At 52.1% G+C, this 19,453-nt stretch overlaps 2 protein-coding genes across 2 annotated transcripts; one reads left to right on the top strand and one right to left on the bottom strand.

The window, feature by feature from the left end:
• Window positions 1-2,496: 2,496 nt before the first annotated feature.
• Window positions 2,497-4,241, top strand: MIND_00650300 (Myb-DNA-bind-2 domain-containing protein; the record flags this gene model as incomplete). The annotated part of the gene is made up of 6 exons (XM_037363233.1): window positions 2,497-2,761; window positions 2,816-3,308; window positions 3,359-3,418; window positions 3,467-3,490; window positions 3,538-3,809; window positions 3,868-4,241. 6 exons carry the CDS (start codon window positions 2,497-2,499, stop codon window positions 4,239-4,241), a joined length of 1,488 nt encoding a protein of 495 aa, XP_037221154.1.
• A 7,024-nt stretch (window positions 4,242-11,265) lies between these two features.
• MIND_00650200 (uncharacterized protein) lies at window positions 11,266-12,199 on the bottom strand (the record flags this gene model as incomplete). The annotated part of the gene is made up of 2 exons (XM_037363232.1): window positions 11,266-12,110; window positions 12,166-12,199. The coding sequence occupies 2 exons, from the start codon at window positions 12,197-12,199 to the stop codon at window positions 11,266-11,268; spliced, it is 879 nt and encodes a 292-aa protein (XP_037221153.1).
• Between the last annotated feature and the right edge of the window lie 7,254 nt (window positions 12,200-19,453).

Raw genomic sequence — 19,453 nt, 5'->3', positions numbered from 1 at the left:
GCGCTCTCGGACAAAATCGCGGGCCTCGCTCCGCCCACCGCCGGCGGAGGCGTCCCCGCCCCCATCGCCGCGACACAGTCCGGCATCCAGGCACTCCTCGCTGGTATCGCCCCGGCCGGCGGGCAGCTCACCGCCGGCAAACTAGGCAACACGGCCGTCGACGGGCTGCTCGGCGGGTGCCTCTCCGGCGTCCTCGGCGGTCTGCTCCCCGGCCTGCTCGGCGGCTGCGGGCTCACCGGCATCCTGCGCACCATCACGCCCGGGACAAACGCCGTCGCCGCGCTCTCCCCGGGCGGCAGCCTCTCGCAGCCGCTCGCGGGGCTCAACGGCGTCGTCGGTGGACTTCTTGGGGGACTCCTCGGCAGCCTTACGGACCCCCGCGCGGTGACGGGCCTCGTGCAGCCAGCGACACAGGTCCTGAACAACGCCGTCGGCGCGGCGGGTGTCTTGCAACCGGCTTGCGGCTGCGGAAACGATCTGCTGAACGAGCTTCTTGTGCTGCTCGGCTGCATCGTGCAGGATGTGCTCGACCTCCTGAACCTCGGCGGGTGCGGGTGCGCGAACAGACAGGTTACGGGACTCGTCAATGGCATTCTGGGTGGATTGCATTTGTAGGGGGGCGTTTGGGCAATGGGCTGTGTATATATACGGGTCCCAGTTCGTTCGCAGAAAAGGAGGTATCTGTTTGGACTTTGTTCGCTTTACGCTCAGTACCAACCTTTGATTTTTCTTCCTGTATAGTTTTTCAATTCCAGTTCGAGTCTGTCTATTTGTCAAGATGACAGAGTTGTCTGCTGGGTTAACGTTCTCTGAAATAGTATCGAATTGCCCAAGGAGTTGCTGTGAACAGTGTCAGTTCACAACATCCAAAAGTACGTTTGTAACTTGCCTTCAAGTTGCCAAACTTGCCTATAAGGCTAGTAGTATAAATAGCGTTCCGTGCTGCCCATCTGCCAACGCGACTCCCGATCAGCTTCTATTGACGCGGGCCGATCAGGCCACGTAAAGATCATATGTATAAAAGGCAAGGCGAGGCGAGCCAGCCACGATCCCCAATGTCAGCGACAGGCCACGCCCCGCAACAGCACACACCAGAAAAGGATATCGGTGTCCCCGGGCCCGTGGTGACCACACGTGCGCCGCGCGATCTCTTGACGCCGTTTTGGACTCACATTGGTCCCAGAGCCGGCGCCGACCCCACCTATGCACGCCGCCCCGGGCGCGCGGCCGGCACGGAGCACCGCTCTCGATATGGCGGCGCGCACACTCACCTGCCCGCTCCGGACGCCGATCTGCGTGTGCGACTTCTGCGGGCACATCGCGCATGTCGTCCGGGACGCGCCGGGCCGGGCGGGCGGGATCGCGGTCGTGCTCGCGGAGGCGCGGCGTGCGCCGGGGTGCGGCACGGCGCTCGTGAACGGGGCGTGCTGCGGCTGGCCGGCACGCTTGCCGCGGGTGTGCTTCGATCCGCAGGCCGAGTCGGACAAGGTGGACGGCCCGGCCCGGCGCGGGTCTGTGCGGGCGGCGGACTGCTGTTGTGGCGCAGTCGACTGCCTGGTCGCGTCGGGGGTGTGCGCGCCGTGCATCGCGGTGGGGTTCTGTGGGCTTGCGTGTATCGCGGTGTGTACAGGCGCTTACAACGACTAATACAGTAAGATATATAGACTTAGGTCGTGATGTGACTCCACTTTGCCAAAAAAAACATATTTCTTGCCAAGTTTCTAACTGCCAATAAGTACTCTAATCATCACATGAGTACTTAATCGTGATTCCGGCTCGGTCCGGCCGGCGGCTATGCTCTCCGAACACCGAACAACGGCCGATCATTTCCCACGTCACCGCATTCAATCCGCTACTTAAGGCCTCGCTTCTTTTCTCTGACACACGACCACGACCCCGCTGCTTTTGCGGTTGGCCACACGCGCGGCTTGCAGCGGCGGCCTGAACCTGCGACCGGCATTACTATGTACACCAGTACTACGGCTGGACGCGACAGCCCCACCCGCTGGCTATAGCCAACGGCCCACGTGTGCGGGCTCCATATACTTACTAGTACGCGGCTTGCGTCGCTGCATCTCGGCGGAGAACACCGCAAGATGACGGGGGGGATTGCTGTCACTTGTGAGCTTTGCAGAGAACCCTCGCACGCCAAGCTTATGGATTCATCCAGATACCCCTCACATCTTACTACGTTGGCCTTCAATGGTGTTGCTCATTACCCGCCCGGGCTACGCCATCTGTGATATCCCAGTCAAAGACTCCCTCCAGACTACATACTGCTAGGCGACTACGACGCGGGCAACTACAGTCTAAAGAAGGATGGGAACATCTGTCGTCCCCCGATAACTTCTTTTCGCTCCATCAAGATGATCATATAGCGTGTGTCCTGCAATCCAGTTGGCTCAATTCAGCTGACAGTGCTGCTGGCGAGCTCTGTATTGCTCAGCCGATACCCACGTCTCCCTTCCCCTTTTCCTGCCACTACTGACTGCGCTTATGCAGACCCGACACTCTTTACCGGCCGCTTGCAAGCTATTTCCCCTCATTCTCTCCCTCGCCGCTGTGGCGCGGGGCCAGAACACCTCGTTTGACGACACGCACTCGAGCTTCTCGTGGTACGGCGAGTGGCGCGCGAATAACGGGGACTGCTCTGCTTGCGCGACGAAGCTCGACCAGTCCAAGGTTTATGGCGGGACGTGGCATGACGGGAGCTACGTTTCGGGCAAGGCCGAGCAGACTGGCGGGTCGTTCAGCTTCACCGGTGCGCCGCCGTCTCCCCGCCCATCCATCCGCCCTCGCTAACCTCGCCCGGCAGGCACCGGGGTATACATCTACGGCGTCGACCAGCCGACCTCGGGCCCAGACATCGTCTTCACGCTCGACGGCGTGTCCGCGACGCACTACTACACCTCCAGCGTTAACGCTAAGGTTTATGGCGCACTGTTTTATTCGAGGACGGGGCTTAGTAATGGGCCGCATACGGTCAACTTCGTGCTCAAGGTTGATGCGCACACGACGAGCGACCAGGTGGTAGCTCTGTTTGATTATGCGGTGGTTACCACTGCGGCGGCGCAAAGTGGTGGGGGTGGGGGGAATACTGGAGGGAGTGGGGGCGGTGGGACAACTGGTGGAGGCGGAGGGACCACTATAGGCGGAGGTACGACCACGGGTGGGAATGGCGCAGGAAGCACATCCAGCGGAGGTACCACTGGCAACAACGGTGATAGTAACTCCGCAAATCCAAACTCTCCATCGAATCCAGTCGCGCCTGTGTCAAATAATCCAAGCTCCGCCCCGGCAAAGACAGGGTGACTTCATACACAGTCCGTCTTGAGGGTCAAACTCATCTTGTCCACAGCTCGTCATCTCCTACACAGTCTCCGAAAGCCATCGGGGCAGGAGCCGCTGGACAAACATTGTGTGTATTTCATGTCAATTTTGCAATTATAACTTAGCGGATACATAGCTCGACCACCGTGACTATCGCAGGGTATGTTTTCTTCCACGGATGTCCCTCCGATGATCAACAACTTGTAGTGCTAACAGCACCAGCAGGCCGCCACCCACGAGCCCCGCGACCTCCAAACACAGTTCTGTCGCTGCTGGTGTCGGCGCTGCTCTCGGTGCCGCGGCCCTCATAGCCATGCTAATCGCCGCTTTCTGCTTTTGGAGACGACGCAAAGCCCGCCATCCGCACGTTTCCGTCTTCCCTGTTGCCGCAGCTACAAAGGCAATGGAGGAAGCACGTCCCTCGGGCGCTTCTCTACCTAGGATACCAGAGGATGCTGCGCCTAGTATGAACGAGAAAAGTGCGTACCTATCAGTGAACCCATCGGAGTGGTATTTCTAACGCGAATATCCACACAGGCGACCCGTTCTGGACAGCTGCAGGCGTACTTCCTTCGGTAAACCATCAACATGATGCCCCTGAGCGAGACGACTCCCCGGTCCGCTTCGCCAGCAATTCCAATTCCCCCGTTGACCCTGACTTGGACCTCGGGCCGCCCCCAACAGTCTCGCGCTCCCCGTCGGTGATCGTGAGCGTGACTTCTCGCGGGCGGAGTGCACAGACGACGTCGTCGATGCGCGAGCGGGAGCGTGTTCTGGAGGCGCGGGTGGCGGAGCTCGAGGCGCGCATTGGGACGCTGGGGACAGTGTTGGTGGCCGAGGATGCGCAGCCGCCACCATATGTGCGCCGCTCGCAGGAGGTTGCGCCTAGTAGGAGTCTATTGAGTAGTTGATATATTTATTCATGTTACTGTGGACATGAGTTAATCAACGGATTAAAGCGGTTGAGCCAACTATATCCAAGAATGATTTCGCACGGAGAGTCCAGATGGGTAACATAAAATTCCACAAGGTGGATTTCGTCAGTCAGAAACGAGACAAGAAGGAGGATTTGTTGGTTGATGGTTGATGAGGAGCCGTCGAGGTACCGTAGCTTGACAGGCGAAACAGCATAGGGCAAAAGATTCTTCATTTTACAGACGGAGGCAGATATAAAACAATGAGATGATCTAGAGTTGATAAGAGTCCTCAAGCGGGAGTTGAATCCCGCCGCTATGCGTTGTACGACAGAAAGAGTTGGGGTTGAACCAGACTCTATTCCTGACAGGATTGAATCCGGGTTCCCCGGGACGAGAGCGGAAACATGAAGATCCAGAAACAAGGGGTGAGAAGAAAGAGCGGACGCGTTGAGACGTACCTCTGGTAGCAATGTGGAGTCAACACCGCTCGGTTCAGCTGCAAGAGGGACCGAGTCACTGACTATTTTTTTTGACTCAGTGTTGTCGACCGGAGTGGCGACCGCCAGAGTCGCAGCAGCAGCTGCCGGAGTGATAGCAGCGGCGCATGCGTCCAACATAGCCTTCTTCTTTCGACATTTGTTGGCCATGGGCCCCGATTTGCCGCAGAAAAGGCAAAGCTTGTTCTTGATTCTGAACTCGCGTATTTCTGGCTTCAACTTCCTATCAGGACCTAGAAGGGAAGTGTCACGGATAAGACCACCTGGTGGAGGTGGTGGTGCCAGAGTCCCTTGAGCTGGCTCTCTGGGCCATGATCTTCAACGCGCTATGATTGGTGCTTGTCACAGATAAGACCCGGCCCGTCTGCTCCGGCGCTGGTGTCGGGCCATCGCGGGGCCCGTAGCACGCAGCACGTGACAACGGGGAACATGCGCCCTAGTAGGAGGAACGCACACGTGGGAAGCACGTGGCCGAGAACGACGCGTCGAGCCGTTGCCGAGCCCAACTCGGGTAGATCCGAGATTGACGCGCCCTGAGTGCGCCAAGATGATCTCCAAGCGGTGCATGTCATTTTGTCGACTTCTTCCCGTCTTCTTTTTGTTTTCTGTTCCGCCTTGGAGTTGCTATCGGTCCAAAGATACATCTACAGCATTGGCTCTTATCCTGGCCGCAAGCTATCCCCCAAAATAAGCTTTCAAGGAAAGTTAGATGCTACTTATCGACGACAACAGATCGAGAAAATCTTTCCGTGGTCCGCGTCGGCCAACTCTCTGGCTCGTGACAATATATGAAAACGGACACCCGCCCGCGAATGAAACAACCATTCATCGACATCCAATTGAAGTCGCTGTTGTCGATAAGTCATAGCATGAGTATAGTCAGCATAATTGAACGGAACTTGCAGGTTTCCACTCGCGATGCCGCTGTTCGAATCTGAAGATAATTTTGCTGCCCATTGAGCGACCTTCTAGCGTCTACAACAGTGTCTAGATTGTGGATCAAACCTGGGCAATAGCACCATGGGGCACTGCCGATACGGATGGCGAACAGAAGTGACCTTGAGCTGACTCAGGCTGGTAATCCACGAGCAGACTCTAAGCATGCCGGTGTCGGTAGATCAACGCATATTCAAGTTGGTCTTTTTCGCGATAGCCAGTTTGATCCACTTCCCCGTCATGGCTCCTCTGGTGCATGATTTTGGCTTGAACGACCGTTGACTCAATGGTATCCAACAAAAACATTCAACTGACACAAGGGGACTGGGGAGGAGTGCTAGGAGGTTAGGAGTAGCGCCTGGCCCGCAAGGGATGTACAATCGTCCCCTCTGCGGCCAGGAACGGGAGCGAGGAGGAGGAGGAGAGGCCAGGGTGTCCGATGAGTGCAGAACTGGTTTACACGAATAGTAGGGTCTATAGACCGAGTACTGGACATTGAGGTGCATGTATGGGGGTATTTGAATGTGTACTAAGACCCTCTACTGTAATTACTTGTGGTTCAGGTATGTGTCACCCGAGGTAGTGGAAGAGGGGGTAGGTACCCATAGGGCAAGAGCAAAACATAGTGTCTTCGCTATTACAACTGGTCAGAAATTAATTTCAAGTATAATCCAAGACATGAAGGTAGGATGGTATAGACCTCCAAATGAACCTGTCCAGCACTTGAATCAACCTCATAGCCATTCTGGATCCCTCACAGTATCATTATCAGTGTTATCTATTCCAAAGATGATAGGTTGGCCATGGCATGGCCTTTATGAGTCTGAGAAATCTAAGTATATCTATGAGTAGGGGCATGATCCAGCTCCCAGAAAGTGGTGCCCCTGCCTCTGTAGCCCATCTTCATCCTGTGTTATATGACACCTAAGGCCTCTAAGAATTGACTTGCTCTAAGACTTGTGGTATGATCATAAATGGGTAGAGTCATAGTGGACCATCATATGTCACTATATCAACTTAGATCATAGGATTCCATGGATGTAGTCCCAAGATATCAGCAAAATACTCCCTAGCTCAGTATTGAATCATACTTGGCAGTCAATAGGTTGATGTCATGGCACCAAATGAGATGACTAGATGAAAAAGATAATGATAGGGTGCTATACCCTTCAAATGAGCACTCTCCCAACTTTATCTGCCCTAACTAGCTAGAGATCCATGGTTATCTTGCAGGGTTAATAAAGATCACATCAGGAAAATGGTTTTTGCTACCTGGCAAGCTCTTACAGCACTGGAGACTCTGTAGCCGCAGTAGCCTCAGTAGCAATCATCAAAAGTCGGGTAGATGCTGATAGATCTGCATAGAATTCACTTGGTTGCATAGTAGCCATTGATAGCTTGGCAGGTTTTCCGGTCCATTGATACAGCTGAATATTCATAGGACTTTCTCTCAATGTTTTCAGGAGACAGTCTGTGAACTGGGAAGGGATAGCCAGTCTCCTTAGTATGTTTATAGCATCTTCAAGTGCCCAAGAGCGACACAAAATCTGCTAAGTCCATGATCACATGTCAGAATGACATGATTGATGGATCCGGATCTTGGCCGAGTCATAAAAAGAAAGTGGCGCCATTTTGTCACATTTTACCCTTCTTTCTTCCCCCCTCACTCAGACGTGGCATTCTCCCGCACACCCCCTACCCTCTGCCCTGGCACAAGCAGCAACATGCCCACCCATAATTCGCTTCCCGTCTCCCTCGGCACTCTACAAGAAGAGTGTTAGTGTGTGTTCTCCATTTCGAGCCTATTTTGTGATTTAACTCGTGTAGCTCGTTTTCTCGCGGGCGAAATCGCACGATCTTTGGTACGAACCTTCAGCGCCCTTGCCCGCATGCGCTCACCAATTTCCAGCCATATTGACCATGCCATTCCCGCAGACGACGAAGATTGCCCTCCCATGCCCCACCCTCCCATGCCCCGCCACCACCTCTACCCCGATGCCCCGCTAACACCCCCACGACCCGGCGTGACGCCTACTGGCCTTCTCGCTCCCAGGCTGAGCATCCGCGACGAGCTTGCCTGCAGCGTCTCTGCGCCACCTTCGAGAGCCAACCCTCTCGAAGGTGGATGCTCATGCCAAGCACACTGGCTCCCCTGGGCTGGCGTTGGACGAGCGCACAGCGCGCAGGGAGGTGGAGCTTCACGCGGCAGAGGCTGCGCACTGACTATCTCGAATTCGTGTATTCTGTAGTCATTGCAATACAATTATTAGGCCTTCTTTCATTCTGTAACCAAAGTATTCAGTGAATTTTCACTCAGCTATCCTTAACTACTAGATACTACTAGTGTACCACCTAGCTGCTACTAGTTGCTACCACAACTTGACATGGTGCTACCAAGCACCCGAGATGACGGGACTTGTCTACCGGGCTACCACGGCTATCAAGTCTACAGAGCGTGTGATTGCAAAGTTGTCTGTTCCTGATGCAAATACTACTGATGTGTGGATACATTGCACTACTAGTGTCATATTCACTCAGGATCTGAAGCTGTAATACCAGAGCCCTGGTGTGGAGTATGTGAAGATATGAGTCACCTACCACACATTAGTTTAAGTACCAGATATTCCTATTGTTATGACCGAAAACTGAATACAGTCATCATATGGTATGATAGTGATCAAAGACCATGGTCAATTAATGGTACTGGTTAAAAACTTCCTAGTAGTACTTGAATCATGTGTTTACCTCAAGTAGTCATGGAGATAGAGGCTCATCAGTTGTAGCTCAGCTAGTAATTGACTAGTGCTGGCATAACTATTCAACTGGCAGTGTAGGTGACTTCATGAAAGTTGTTTGTATATGCAAAATATACAACTTTGATTTTGTGACGATCTGTGACATTCCCTTTGATTTTTGTGACGATCTGTGACATTCCCTGATGATTGTACTAGTACTGTTAAATGGCGAAAAAAATTCCTTTTCCGGAAGTTTGTCACGACTGTGACACGGTGTAATGGCACTGAACTCAGGCCAAGTCTCTCAGGACTTGAATTATTCATTATTATTCATTCTCTGCTGACTATCTTATTAGCATATAGACTTTATCGATATTATTCATATTATTCATACCATATAGACCACTGACAAGCCTACAATATATTGGACTTAGTCAAAAATCAGCTGAAGAATTTGAAAAACTTATAATTATTCATTCCTTTATCCATAGATTATTCATTTCTATGAGAACCATGCAAATTTGCGTTGCTTCACGGTGTTACCACGCCGGGTCAACACTGCGAATTGACAGTCATTTTTGGGACAAACAGGAGGGGTACCAGAAGGCGAAGTCAAGAACGGACTCAGCTTGCCGCTGATAGTCGGAGTTGAGTTGCGGCGTTGTTGACCTTGACCAGAATCGTTTCTGTTTCCGGAGCGACCTTGAACAGGGCTCATAGGCCTGCTGAAAGCGTGCCGATATATCGGAACAGGTTCACTTTCTTCTTCGATGTCGTGAAGGCGTGTAGGTGTGAGGGGTCGGTAACGAAATGTAGAAGAGACAGGAGGGGAACTGATGTTAGAGAAACGACCCGTGTTGGGATGCGGAGTCGTTGGCAACGGAATAGAACTTGGATCAGGATCCTGCGGAGTCATAACAAAACCAGGCGGGAAAGGGTTGGTCGTGCTAGTAGGTATGAACAGGAACCGAAGTGACAGGAGCGCCAGCGTTGTAGGTGAAGTTCGCCATGGGCGAAGTGAGAGGAACGATTTGCTCGTAGAAGTGGAATGAATGCTGTTGACCAGCATTGGCAGGGTCAATGTTGTCAGAAGAAAGGCGTACGTTTGACATGGTCAAAAGGAAGTGAGTTTGTAAATACTGTTAAGTGCCGTGTCGACCAGAGGGATGGAGTCGGAGATGGAGTCGAAGACGGAGTCGGAAACGAAATCGAAGTCTTAGAGCACTTGGGGGCGGAACACCACAGAAGGATGATTGGGTCACCGGGGCTTCCAGTTGACCAAGACAAGACAAGAAGAGAAGAGTGGAGTCAAGACGACACTGGGAGATAGAGACCAGCAACGTTAATTTACAAACTGAAGTACATGATAATACATCAAAGTATTTATAGTTCGAGAAGTAATGGAAACGGAATAAGAGATAACAAAGTAAGTAACAAGATTAGAACCAAGTCAAGTAAAGTAGAAGAGGAGTTGCATACGAGGAACAAGGCATAGATAATTGCATAGATCATAAGTCGGGGTAATTGTCAACGCTCAGTAAATCTTTATTGTGTAAAAACTAAATACCGGAGTTGATATCGGAATCGGATGCCGGAGTCAGCACGGATAAAACAGCTGTCCAATTATGATTATAAATAAAAAACTTTCATAATTTATTCATAATATGCCCTCTACAGAGATGCTCCTTGCAGCACTGACCAGGATTGGTAACATAGCCTGGATATTCTACAATGAGATACTGTCCCATTTCATTCAATTCAGCGGGCCTGTGACCCGTGACCATTTGGCCGAAAGGTTCAATTGGCCGCAGGCCGAATTTTGTGTGACCTCTTACCTAAATAGGAAAGTTTGAGCCCCCCTCCCTTAGCACCTTAACTTGACACATATTATATTGTTTCTGTAATATAAATGCTTTCATTTAATAGTATTGAACTGCTTCCACTGCACTGTATCTAGTATGTAGGAGGCTGATATGATTATTAACGGCTTAATTTACAACAACCAGGCATCTTAAGCCTTAAGTTAAGCCCACCTAAGGGCCCTGGGGGCTTAGCTTATTAAGGGCTTATGCCTTAGGGCAAACACTGGCACTACATCCGTCATGTGCCACGGCCTGCGGACCGGTCACGGTCTGCCGGGTCCCCGCCCGATCCGATTTGGTCGGTCTGGTGACCTTGTACTCTGTATGTCTTTCGCCTTGTTACTTATATCTGCGCATGTCCTTATGCTTATTACTTTCATATGCACTCCATACTCTGCCATAGTATAATACCTAAACTTCAGTTCCTCCCATCTGTAGGGGAGCAGGTATCTCCATCTGCCGGTGGCATTACCTGTGGATGCAGATAATGGGTACCTGTCAAATCAGCCGTGGGTATGACCCATGCAGAACTTCTGCACGGCACTTGACACGTGGCCTGGTTTGAACCGTGACACATACCAGGGTTGTGTAGCCTCAGGCTGTTGTCTGTCTGTCGCCCAGCCTGGCGGCCCAGAAATTTTGAACTCTGGATTCATCAATGGTGCAGTGACTTGAGTTATGGCCATCACTTGTGCCTGCGGTAGCTGTGCAGACAGTGCAATGCATGTGCTCACACGTGCTAGCACAATATAATTTGGGGTGAGGCAACACCGGTTAGTGTGATGGCCATTCACACGAGTCACAGCCACCGCGTTTGGTGAAGCACAACATCATCCGCCTTGTTTTCAAGCTATTTTGTGCTATCCTGAGCTAAAATGATATGTCTATGATACATTATACAACTACTGTGCAATATATGTAGCTAGAGGAATTAGTAGAGTGAATTACAGTGAATTACAGTGATCAAGCACAACGTGGTGGGCGAGGATCACGACCATTTGCTCGCAAAATTGTAGCCTTCAAGGCCTCTTGGCGTTGCTTTTGACCCTCTTGACCAGTTCCGTTCAAATCCTTGACCATGGGCACCTCCTTGTCCCACTTTCTCGGAATCATCATGCGCCTCTGCCAGAATTGCCGCATTGACCTTATTTGCCAAAGTTACTGGTGGAATACGGCCATTTGTATCCCAGTAAGCCTGCATCGTTTTGTCTCCACCTTTGATCGTGTTCAGATCCTTGTGCATGCAACAACCGCCCCAAACAAAGAGACTAAGCTTTCGCTGCTCGCTTTCCGGCAAGGCGTTGTATTCCTTTCCACCCAGTTCTACGACCAGTGCCTGCAGAATCTCCATGTCCATTGCGCGCACTTGATCCATCGACATGTGCATGTATACACCGACACCCCCACGCTCGTCAATAACCTTCTCCTTCAACATGCCAAGCATCACTGTCAGTTCTTCAGCCGGCAATTGAACAATCTTCTGCCAGCCAAGCTTTGAATCGCGAACGGAGTCCTTCCATGTTTGAAGTAAATCGAAATGCTGCTTCTTGACGTCCTTGGCATGGTCACCACTTGTTCCACGCAACTTCTCTGCATAGGACTCCTTGTAGAAGAATAGTTTCGACGTCTTAGCAGAGGGACTTGAGTTCCAGACCTCCGCAAACTCATCCAGCAGTCCTTTCAATCCATTGAATTGTGTTTGCGCGCTCTTGTCACTTGCCGAATGAATGCCAAGTGTACGCATTTTTTGATTCCCATCAACTTTATAACTGACAGCTCGCGAGACATACTCGATATGTTTATGACCAGTCCCGTCGCTACTCGCAGTCAGATCTGATGTGTAGATTGTGAATCTCCCGACAACACCGACATTTATACATCAACTCACCTGGTGTTTCCGCCAACTCTTTTGCCAGCTGCATCTCAGCAGACAGCCCAGCCCACCTTCAAGCCGACAACGACCAACTGTACGCTGGCTCATTGTGCGCCCAATCCGTTTACCCAGTATGCCTCCCATTTTTTTTATAACCCCGCCTACATTTCTCTCGGACGTTCCAGATCCCAGCAAGATGCGAGTTAGCGCTCGTGCCTCATTTGTATATCGTCCTCCATGGAATAGACTGAAATGTGATGCTTTTCGTTGTGTCTCCTGGCGTGTACGCTTAATTGCACGCTCAAGCACACCTTCTGCTCGTTTCTGACACTTTTCCAGCGCCCGCCTTTGGCCCAATTCCTTCTCGAGTTGCATTTGAAGTGTATCAACTTTTGCTTCCTCTCCAGACAGCCGAGATCTCAGTATTTTGACCTCATGCTGGACATGTACGAGCTGAAGACGGACATTGACAAGGTCATTCCGGCAGGCCAGAAGGCCAGACACAGCAGTGGTATGTAGCAATTCAATCTTCTTGTTCGCTCGACGCCTTCCTTGCCTTTCGGTGCGGACCTTTCTATTCAGTTCATCATTGCTCTTTCGCAGCTGACTCTTCTGCATCTCCAACGCCAAGATTTTTGCTCGCAGCGCCTTGGTAGGTGATTGGTGATGTTGACTTGATAGCGGTGGAAGATTATGCACTCGGGACACAGCAAGCGCAGTTCGAAGCTTTCGCGAGGTTTCCCCGCCGCTTTTGCGTCCGACCCTGACGTCGGTTGGTGGATGGATCTTTGTATTTAGGGTTGGGAGTTGATTCGTTGAAGTTGTCTAATGCTGGTTGTAGCAGCCGTGGTATATATGCCCTTTGCATTGGACGGAGCATTCGAATCACTTGTCTGGCGCGCAATGTCACAGTATGGTCACCTTGTTCTTGCAGAGCAGCGTGACATCAATTTGCGACTGACCGTCTGTGCTCAAATCCTTCCTGATCACCTCAATTTTTTGAACTGTGTTATATTGCAGACATATCTACAAAGGCTATTGACCATTTTCTCAAGAAAGAATCTTGAATCAAACAAAGCTCTTATCTCCTTGCGTGATCATCCCAATCTGATCCAAAATTAACTGTTTTGGTCAATACAAACTATATCGCTACTCCATCAATGGAAGATTCTGCCACTATTTGCCCTATATTGGGTGTTTTGGCCACAAACGGTCAGTTTTACATTGGCAGATCGGCGAGAAGCTGCAGCCAAACAAGCTCAAACACTTTCCCAAAAAGGAAGCTTGCCGCACCCCACAATATTGTGAGAGTGGGCGGCGACCTGACGTGGCAGCGCTCTCCCACGACACCGAGCATCGCGGTCGAATACGCGCCGTGCAGCACTGCTGTGCTGTCTTGAAGACACTTCCCAAGGCTCATAAAGGCCCTCTCTCCTCGCTACTCATCGGACTCGGGCCTCGGCCCGGGCATGGACTGCCAGATATTGTCTCTGGCAGCCAACAGCGAAGCGGTGCTCTATACTGCTGGAAAGCACCTCTTAGCAGCAGACACTCAGGACATTCACGAGCCCGCTTGCCGTTTTTCGATGCGGGCTCGGCGGCGGCGTGGGCCTGGGTCACAGCGCAGATCGTGAACACTCTACTTCTACGCGTGGTGTGGCACCTTCAGCGACCTCTCTGTTCACGACGACGGCTTTGCGAGCGCCCGGGGTCCCGGGCTTTTGACTGCTCGCGTATGTCCGTGAGGCCTTACGTGCGTGTTCCATATCCTCTTCCATGATAGTTGCTGAAGCCAATATGTGCGAATGCGTGAAAGACATCATTGAAAGTTTTAAAGGTCACTCTATATATCAAGTACATGCTCAGGCCGGCAGTACTACAACCCATCTCCACCACTTACTCAACAACACAATTCTCCAACGCCGACACAAGGTTCGGTGTCTGAAGCTTCGTAAGGATGCTCTTGAGACTGGGGTTCCCACCCTGGGTCTTGGTGTACAGCGTCGACGTCAGCTCCTGCTCCTGGGGCACGTTCTTGCAGAGGATGTTCTGGTGACGCGCGACCAGCCTGAGGCGCGAATTCAACGCCGCTTGATTAACGATAGCGTATTGCCAGAAGTCATCGGTCAGGTCGTCATCTGCAGATACGTATGAGCAACAGGTCCAGCAAACTTGACGAGAAGACGCACCGTGGGGGCCATTCATCGGCCCGGAAATCAGCACGTTCTTGTTGTATATCTCGGCGGCTAGTGCACGGAAAGGAGTAGTGTCGAAATTCGGATTGATGTTCAAGTTATAGATTTGAAACTGCAACGACATGTGGGTGAGTTGCCATGGCATCATCGCGGTGAACACAAACACACGCACATTGTCCCAGTCGTTCGTCTCTCCCGGAAACTCGAATACGGCGGCACCAGCTCCATTCCAGGTGTACTCTGCAACGGATGGTTCACACGATCAACGTCCCTTCAGCTGAGAGGGATCGAAACGACATACCAAAGACATCAACATTTGTCGGCTGCGGTCGTGGAACAAGTGGAACGCCAAAACACGCGAATTGTGCTGCAGCAAGGAGACTGTCGGTGAGATAGAAGCCGCCGGGCACCTCGGGCTTGTGGTTGAAGTCGCCATTTGGAGCGGTCTTCGCGAGGTCCACGCCGGCCGCCAGGGAGGCGGAGTTGCTTGGCTCGGTGCTGTGGAAGAGCGTGATGCTGCCCTTTGCGCTAGGGTGCACTACACCCGCCCGCGCCTCGTGGCGGTTTAGCGCGAATTCAGCATATCGTGCTTGCAACGCCTTGGCGACCTGTGCCTTGGAGCACTTCGCTTTTGAGCCTGGCGCTTTCGCGGGTGCCTTTGCAGGAGCTTTGGCGGCAGGGGCCGTAGCCGGTGACTTCGCGGGGACGTTTGCTGGAGCCTTTACTGGGGCTTTAGCGGGCGCTTGGGCGGGTGCCTTGACCGGTGCTTTGGCGGGCGCTTGGGCGGGTGCTTTGACCGGCGCTTTTGCGGGCGCTTTTACCGGCGCCTTGGCCGGCGCCTTGGCTGGAGGATTCGTCGCCTACGTACCGAGGCAGTGAGCAGCGTGGCTGACAAAAACGGGATTACGCACCCGCTTCTTCAAAGCCGTGGCGGGTTCCTTTTGACGCAGTCAATAACAGTGCAGATGACCAGCGGCGAGCGACGTACGGGTTGTCTGGCGGCCCTGCGCGCCGCACGAGCCTCAAGCGCCTATAACGTAAGACGCTTCCGAGTCAATGCGACGAAAAGATATAGCAGAAGAAGGCGCACCATTAGCTCGGCGACGTCCGCCGCGGTAGGCGGCTCGAGACTACCAAACACGGGCAGTGTCAGGAGGAGCGAGACGAGGAAGCTTGTCTGGAAGCGCATCGTTTGGTCGGTAGCAGAAGGACGTCACGGTGGGGGGCGGATGAGTTAAAGAAGAAAGTTGCGATCTAGCGCAAAGAGAATTGAAGGAAAGAAAAGCCGGTCTGGCGGCAAGAAGTTGAAGGGAAGGAGTAGGCCGGGGGAGGACTAGTAGCAGAAAGGATGACCGACGACGACCCCATTCCTAGACACCAAGTACATATAGCTTGCGGAATTACGAATTTCGCAACCCGTTTCGAAATTCGAGACGCGTGGAGCACACATTTCCGTCAATGGTGCTGCGAAACCCGACATCGCCGGAAGAGCCCGTGGTTGGCTCAGACAGTCTTTCTCTCCCTCTTCATCCAAGCTCGGGCTTTTCATATGGGGTTTGTTTGGCGCCTGAGCCATTACATGGCACGGGACATAGCGCGTACCTCGACATGGCTTCCACGACCACCAGTGTGGCGCAAGGATCGGAAGACCGTGTGAGGGATTTGCACCAGCCATCGTCCTGTTAATCTTGATGAAAAAACAGCCAGCCATCTTTTTTTTTTCGAAATTGTGCAGATCTAACAGTGGATTGCAGGACCTTGGCCTCAGGCAAGGCCAAGAAAGGATGAAGGAAGTGATCGAGTCGCAGGCTAGCGGCTGTGCACACGTGGCGATCCGCTGGTGTATTCGAGTTCAATTTGGGCCAAGTGAAGGCCTAGAGGCAGGGCCGGTGCTTGGCACTCAACGGTCAGCCGACCGCGCGCTCTTGCCGCACTCCAGCTGACAGTAAGGGACCAGTCTGCCGCGATTGTGGCCCGCGGCCCGCCTAACTCAGCCGCGCCAAGTGCCTTCAGCGGCCTGAAGGAAGTGATGAAGTCGCAGGCGAGCGGCTGTGCACATGTGGCGATTTGGGGGAGTTCCGGAATAAACGGGGGCCCTTTTAATCCATTATACGCCTCTAATCAATGTACCAAAAAAAGGAATTTTTTCTATAGAGTACCTCTATTTACTTACATCTAAAAAAAACTGTCCCAAATTTACCTGCTTATATGAGAGATGGGTGCGACAAAGCGACAACATCTTCTAATTGCATCTATGGTGAAAAAAAAAAGTAGACACAATTGAGTAGACGATATTCTAAGTGACTCGGACAAAAACTGGCATATACAAAGTGACAAATTACTTGAAGACATTGATGTTGTCCTTTGCCGCTCCACCCGTAGCTGTAATATTTAGCGTCCTGCCTTAGCAGTTGCTAACAGGGCCGTTGCCTAAATAGCTAGTTTTTTCCTAGACTAGCAGCTGCTAGCAGAATTAGGCTGAAATTTGCTTACGATGTCATCAGAAATCAGTGTCGATACATCAAATTGATTGAGATGACTAATATATTACTATATAAAGAAGTTTAACTCTTTTTCTTCAGGCCGAAGACCCAGTATATAGTGAGGAAAGCCTGTATCAATTCCTGTCCTAATTGGGACAGATATAATGTAGCAGGATACAGCCATCAAAAATACTGATGGCCATCAAAAATACTGATGGCCATCAAAAATCGTTCCACAATCAAAACAATACTCTCATTATGCCATTCCCATCCTTAATATAATACTAGATAAAGAACAATAATTTGCTTTTTTAAAAAAATGTTACACATGTCACAGTAAGTCACAGTAGTCACAGTGAGTCACAAGTGGGTCACATAAAGCCTGCAACAAGCTAGCTAAAGGCTGGCTAGCAGGAGCTAGGCATTTAGGCAACAGCCTCCCTAGCAGGCTGCTAGCAGATTTAACCTAGATATTACCACTACGGCTCTGTCAAGTGTTGCCTGGCTTTTCAATGCCTTCGAGTTCATCCAAAAACCGGAACTGGTCAAGAATGTTGTTGTGAATTCACCCACACGGACCGAACTCCGGGCGGATCACGGAGGCAGTGTCAGCCCGACACTGACTCCAGTTTTCTCTGACTCTGTTCTCTCGCTGACTCCGTAGGCTTGTATGACTCTATCTGACTCTGTACTACTATGACTCTGTATGACTCAGTAGATAGCAGTATATAAAGCCTGTACTCTGTCTGTCTAATCCATCGTTCTTCTCTCCCACCTCGTTCAACAGGTTATGGGCCCCGGCCGTAACTGAACATCCCAACATCACAGAAGAACACTCGCTCTATTCAGCCTCGCTTCTCTTACTCCCACGTACAAGTGTCAAGATGGCCGACTATCTACGCACGACCATCAAACTTCTCGAGGACGCCGCCGGCTACTCGACATGGGAAACCAAACTCCGTGACATCCTGACCGACCAGGACTACGACGAGTATGTCTTTGGCTCCAAGACAGCTGAGCCGAAGATCACTGACCCCGCCGACGCCGACGAGGTCAAAGCCAACAGCGAGTGGAAGCGCAAGCAAGCAAAGGCGCTGTCCATCATCCGCTTACGTGTCGGTGACAGCCCCATGGCCTACATCCAAGGCGTCATCTCTATCATCAGACTGCGCCGCACGCTCTACAGCCTTCGCTGCGGCGAAGAAGAGCCCATTGAGAATCACATCCGCACTCTCACCACCCTCCGCACCGACCTCGAGTCATTCGGCACTACAATCAGTGACGCGGACTATGCTGTGCTGATTCTCACCTCGCTTCCCGACTCCTGGGACCACTGGACTGGCAACTTCGACCTCACCACCCTCACCAACCCGGAGGACTTGATTGCGCGTGTTATTCAGCACGCGAAACAGCCCAGCGCCAAGCCTGACACTGACTCCGGCTCCACAGCCCTCCCGGCGAAGGGTAAACCTGGTCCCGGTTCCTACGACCATTCACGGCCCGGCGGCTGCTTTCACTGCGGGCATGTAGGGGCACCGCGCTGATGAATGCCGCGCCAAGCAGGCAGGCAAGCAGTTCTCCGAGAAGGAGAAACAGCGCAATTTCGAGTACTCCTCGAAGCACAAGGGCAACGGCAAATCTTCGGGCGGATCAAAGGCGCACACAGCCACTGAGCCGCAACAGGACGTCGCATTTACTGCCACTCCAGCACTGTCCAAAACCTCTTGGATCCTAGATAGTGGGGCCAGTGTCCACATAACCAACAATAGATCACATTTCTCAACTTACAAGGCTCTCACAAGCCACACTGTTGTTGGTATTGGCTCCCAAAATGCTGAAGGCGAAGGCACCGTGAGACTCCGGCTCGGAATCACATCCGGCTTCAATTATCTCACGCTCAATCGCGTCCTTTACCTGCCTCAAAGCCCGCATAATCTCATCTCGCTTGGCAAACTACACCGCGCTGGCTACCAGCTAGACTTCCCCATCAACTCCATTGATGTCGAGTCATTGTCGACATCCGCAATAGCAAGAACCAACAGCTTGGGATCTGCCGCAATGTCGCCGACGTCTACGCATTGGGCAACGTCACGCCCGTCACGCCGGACACTGCCAACACGGCCAACCCGGCCGAAACTTTCCTGGCATTCATGGCAAGTCCTCCGCGGACCCATGATGAATGGCATCGCATCTACGGCCACCTCAGCCATGCGGGTATTCAAGAACTGATAACCCACAATATGGTGAACGGCCTCAATCTGGCAAAGGACACCACGCACGTGCAGTGCAAGATCTGCATCCAAGCCAAGCAACATGTCGAACCATTCCCGAAGAAGGCCGAAGCGTCAATACGCTGACGTCGGTGATCTGACTCACACAGATCTCTGCGGCCCGATGAGCACAACGGGCATCAATGGCGAACGGTACTTTATGACATTCACCGACGGCGCGAAGAAGTTCAAGCGCGTCATATTCCTTAAGACCAAGGACGAAGCCGAGCAACAAGTAATGAACTACATCGAGTTCATTATGACGCAACACAGCAAGCGCTGCAAAGCATTCCGCTTTGATCTAGGGGGAGAATATTTCTCCACATCCTTCCGCGGTAAGCTGACCGAGAAAGGA

This window comes from Mycena indigotica (assembly GCF_014461135.1).
Source record: "Mycena indigotica strain 171206Taipei chromosome Unknown Mind.scaff0005, whole genome shotgun sequence".
NCBI lineage: Eukaryota > Fungi > Basidiomycota > Agaricomycetes > Agaricales > Mycenaceae > Mycena > Mycena indigotica.
The sequence above is the reverse complement of the archived record's forward strand: the minus strand, read 5'-3'. Positions and strand labels throughout refer to the sequence as shown.